The sequence below is a fragment of the Lactuca virosa genome, chromosome 5, assembly GCF_052849685.1.
Source record: "Lactuca virosa cultivar CGN04683 chromosome 5, Lactuca_virosa_CGN04683_v6, whole genome shotgun sequence".
Lineage (NCBI taxonomy): Eukaryota > Viridiplantae > Streptophyta > Magnoliopsida > Asterales > Asteraceae > Lactuca > Lactuca virosa.
The window spans coordinates 300,445,990-300,450,305 of record NC_136430.1 but is presented as its reverse complement, the minus strand read 5'-3'; the positions used below and the strand labels follow the sequence as shown (position 1 = coordinate 300,450,305).

General features: G+C 29.6%; 1 protein-coding gene across 1 annotated transcript; it reads right to left on the bottom strand.

The window, feature by feature from the left end:
* Positions 1-216: 216 nt before the first annotated feature.
* On the bottom strand, positions 217-3,737 carry LOC145112971 (homogentisate phytyltransferase 1, chloroplastic-like). Its single transcript, XM_079049075.1, has 11 exons — positions 3,650-3,737; positions 3,191-3,483; positions 2,528-2,611; positions 2,251-2,409; positions 1,805-1,894; positions 1,607-1,708; positions 1,383-1,478; positions 1,222-1,293; positions 1,027-1,122; positions 413-517; positions 217-261 (listed from the first exon to the last, which is right to left on the bottom strand). Exons 1-11 carry the CDS (start codon positions 3,735-3,737, stop codon positions 217-219), a joined length of 1,230 nt encoding a protein of 409 aa, XP_078905201.1.
* Positions 3,738-4,316: the final 579 nt, after the last annotated feature.

Sequence of the window (4,316 nt, the reverse complement as noted above, 5' to 3'; positions counted from 1 at the left end):
GATATTCTGCATTTAATTACTATAATTATGCTTATTATACGATACAATTTGAACTATACTAATCAAGACAATATCTTTTATTTATTAGTGAAATCATAACACAAAATTGAAAAATACAATTTGATTTAATAATTGACTTTTGGACATATTGGTGACAAAACAATCGAGTACTAAAATTACATGATAAAACACACATCACTTGAGGCTTCTCCATGCTCAAAATCTTGAAAAGGGCACCAACAAATACTCCACACCATATAACTGCAATAAAGATTGATGCTCGTGATGTGTAAATGCCACAACGTGGATATTACAATCTTAAATACTTTTATCAAATTTTGAATTAAATTAAATATTATATTTTGTAAGAAAAGATAAAAACTGAATTCATAGATATTACAAGTGATATTACCTTCCAAATAAACAAGTAGAATGATTCAATGGCCTCATTGTTTTTCAGATCAACCAAGTTTGCTTCTCTCCAAAGTGTAAAACCAAGAATGCTATGACCGATCACCTATACAGAACAATTAGATGATGTAAGGCTTTCATAGGCTTGTGATCAGCTCCGTTTTTTAAATGAATAATATATAAATATATAGATGGTGTAAGTTCTTTTTCCCCTCTGGAGATATCAAATATCACCAAAGATGTAAGAAATATATACAAAATTACATTTGCATCCTTCATCTTTTTAGCCTTACAGATCGATGGAACTTTTTTATTTTTTTATTTTTTGAAAAGTGAAGACCAAGATGGTTAATTTAAATATAAATTATTAGTTATATTTATAAGAAGATATAATTCATGAGAAACTTCATGACAACATTGAGTATATTTTCTTTAGAAAGCTGTGATTAAAAGTAAAAAAATTAACTAACAAATTTGGATCCTAATAAACAAAACAAAAAGGGTAAAGTACTCTGGAAATTATAATCACTAATTAAAGGGGACACATATTATACCAGTTAACGCAAAAACTATAGTTATAATTTCGTTAAAAAAATATATAATAGAATATGTTACCATCATCGATCGAGTCCAAAAACCGGTTGATAACAACCCGATTAATATAGCCATACCATATGCCATCTCAAGGAGCCCTATACATAGCCAAAATACCTGCAAAAATATTGATTCAACTTGTTATTTCATTTCAATTGATGAGCGCTTTTGAAAAAGTAGCAAAAGCTTATGATAGATATATAGTTTATAGCTTACTGGTTTAGTCCCGACTTTCAATGCCAACGAGTTAACTCCATTTATCTTATCTCCCTCAACATCAGGGATGTCCTAAAATTCACATTATATATAAATACAATATCAACGTCATAAAAGGCATGCTATTTCTATGATATTTTATAGTAAGAAAGGTGGTGTACCTTAAATAGTGCGGCAACTACTGCATAGATGCTCATGATTCCAGATACAAAAATAACATGCTTAGAAACTAAGAGTGGCCTTCCATGTATCATTGTCTGTAACGTTTGATCATCATGTTAAATAGATTATTCTTTGATAATCTATGACTTAATTTGTCAAATAAAATAAATATGCATGTATAGGTCCAGATTTATATATGAAATTCTTTAAATAATCAATTAACCTGTGCATGGAGGTTGAACAAAATAGGAATGATCGCTCCTTGTAGTGACCAAACGCTCATTGCCGCAAGTGCAGGATCCCTCTTCCATCGTAGTAATGGTAGCTACAAGTATGAATATATATACCCAAAATTGATATAATTTCACATTAAAAGTTATTTAAAATTGTATTTGAAATGCATTAATAAAGAAAGACTTACGTGAACTGAATAGGCCGTTCCCACAGCATACCATAAGAAGAGACCTAACTTTAACGGCCAAGATTTGATACTCCATCCGAGGCAAAAACCCTAATAAGCATCAATTTGCACCATTGTAATTAAACGCCCAAGATTTGATACTCCACTCTAATTTTTAATTTGTTGTACATGTTAGTGTCACAGTCTCTAGACACGGATTCTTATATTTCTTTAATTATACGCTTTCACTAGTTCTTTTGGAGAAATAAAAAATCTCTCCAAATATCTTATACTAACATGGTATAAGAGCTAATATATCCAATATGATTATCATCACTCTTTCTCATGATATGTCCCATAGCAGCTACACATATATCCTCTCTCTTCAAAGACTCATTTCTTTTGTGTGTAGAGCTATTTTATAGAGAGAATATTATAGTATTCCATATAAAACATGTTAATCGTACCAAAATAGCATACAACAAGGTGAGTCGGGTTCCCGTTTCAATGGAAAGCTCGCCTGATGGCAAGGGCAAATGTGGCTTGTTAATTTTGTCGATGTCGACATCTGATAACTGATTTATGCTCGCAACATACAAATTGGCCAAAGCGCCACCGATGACTGCCTGAAAATATATATCATTTTTGAATCGAAGTTATATGAATTATAATTTTATTGTTTAAACGGATTTAAGTTTATCTTTTCACAGAAAAATTACTGTTATTGTGGAAGAAACCAATTACCTGCAAAAGCCCAACGAAAAATAATGGAGTAAAATCTGAAAGCTTCTGGATGGCAAGCAAAGAAATGGAGACGATGGACAATACCTGCTCAAGGAAAATTAACGATGAGATTCACATAATAGTTTTCGGTCAGACCTCAATAATTGCCGAAGACATTATTCAAAGTCCATACATAACTGCTAATAATAAATTGAATAATTCAGAAAACAAGAAAAAAATATACAGTATATAATAAATTATTAACTAAAATGAAGACTATTTTTAACAAGAAAAATATATGCATGAAACTTTGGCGGCTACTTTACTTGTTCATAAAAGTTAACCACAAATATCTTCTTAGTAAAAAAATATTTAAATTGTTTTGTTTTGAGACAAGAAAAGAAGTCACGCATGGAGGCGTGGAGTAGTAAGCATCCATAATGCATGCATGATATAATGGAATGGAGTGATGGTTGAGGTGAAATGTCTTTGTTGTCTTTCAATGATTAAAACAAACCATAGGATGCAAAGTTGATATTGAATGGATTTTTAGTTCAATCGTTTCAATGCATTATAGAAATTAAATAGTAAGTTGTATGAAAATTAAAATAATGATTTGGTATATTAAACTTTATACAATTAATTAAATGCACTGTTGACTTTAGTAAGAATAAGAAATCATACGGTTCCTTGAAGTGTGTAAACTTTTGAATATCTGTAAATAACTTCCAATGTAGCTCCAAGTGATTTGCCATCGATTTGAGGACGAAGAACAAAACCTTTAGAGGCATCAATTGCCAGAACTTTTGTTATTGGTCTTTGATGTCTATGAACTTCTGTAAAATACTTGTTGTCACTTTCAGGATCGTTAAGTTTGCGACTTTGTTGATGATTCATTCTCCCAAATATGCTATTAGAATGCCCAAATGTGGTTTTCCTCACTCGAATTCTTGAAACTTTTACTCTTTCATGATCACCTACATGAATATCGAAAAACGATAGTTGTTGGTAATTTCTTATCCCCTTTAATTAGTATATGTTTTGTAACTTATTAAGCAATGTATAAATAAAGCACATGTCAAATGAGAGATGATGGCAGAATATTTTAAAAAGTTATATTTAAGAAGAATGAAAAATGCTTACAAGAAGCAACTGCAGTCGCCAACAATGAAGGTCGTAAAGAAGAAGACGATGACGACTTTAAAGCTGATCCAATAGGCATTGATTTCATGTTTTTTACAGATAATAAGAGATCATGAGAAGTGCAAAGCCTTTGTTGTTCTATATATAGCAGTGGGTACGTGCATGTCAGCCCATAAATTGCTACAATTATCCCTCGATCAAAACTTCAAAACTCTTAATTATACCATTTTATTTGCTATACATTTACACTATTGTCGTTTCGATATGTTAAGTTTTTGTTTTTTGTTAGTATATAAAAAAAAGCATGTACTATTTAAAACAAATTACAATTCACATAAATAAAAGTATATTCTCAGTCTATATTAGATATGTACACATATTAAATATTTTTTTCATATTACTTTATTTTAACATTATAACATACGTTGTATTTCATTAAGGCTGCGCACTAAAAATGTCATCTTAAAACACATATCTTTGAAATTTTGATGACAAAATTATTTTTAAATTTATTATTAGACTACTATTATATTAGAAAATAAAAAAATAATTTAAGTTAATTAATTAATAATAATAATATAATATTGATTTTCAATAAACATTACATTACTTTAAATTTAAGGAAATTTTAATACAGTCGAAGAAAATATAACTTTTTGATTTTTTT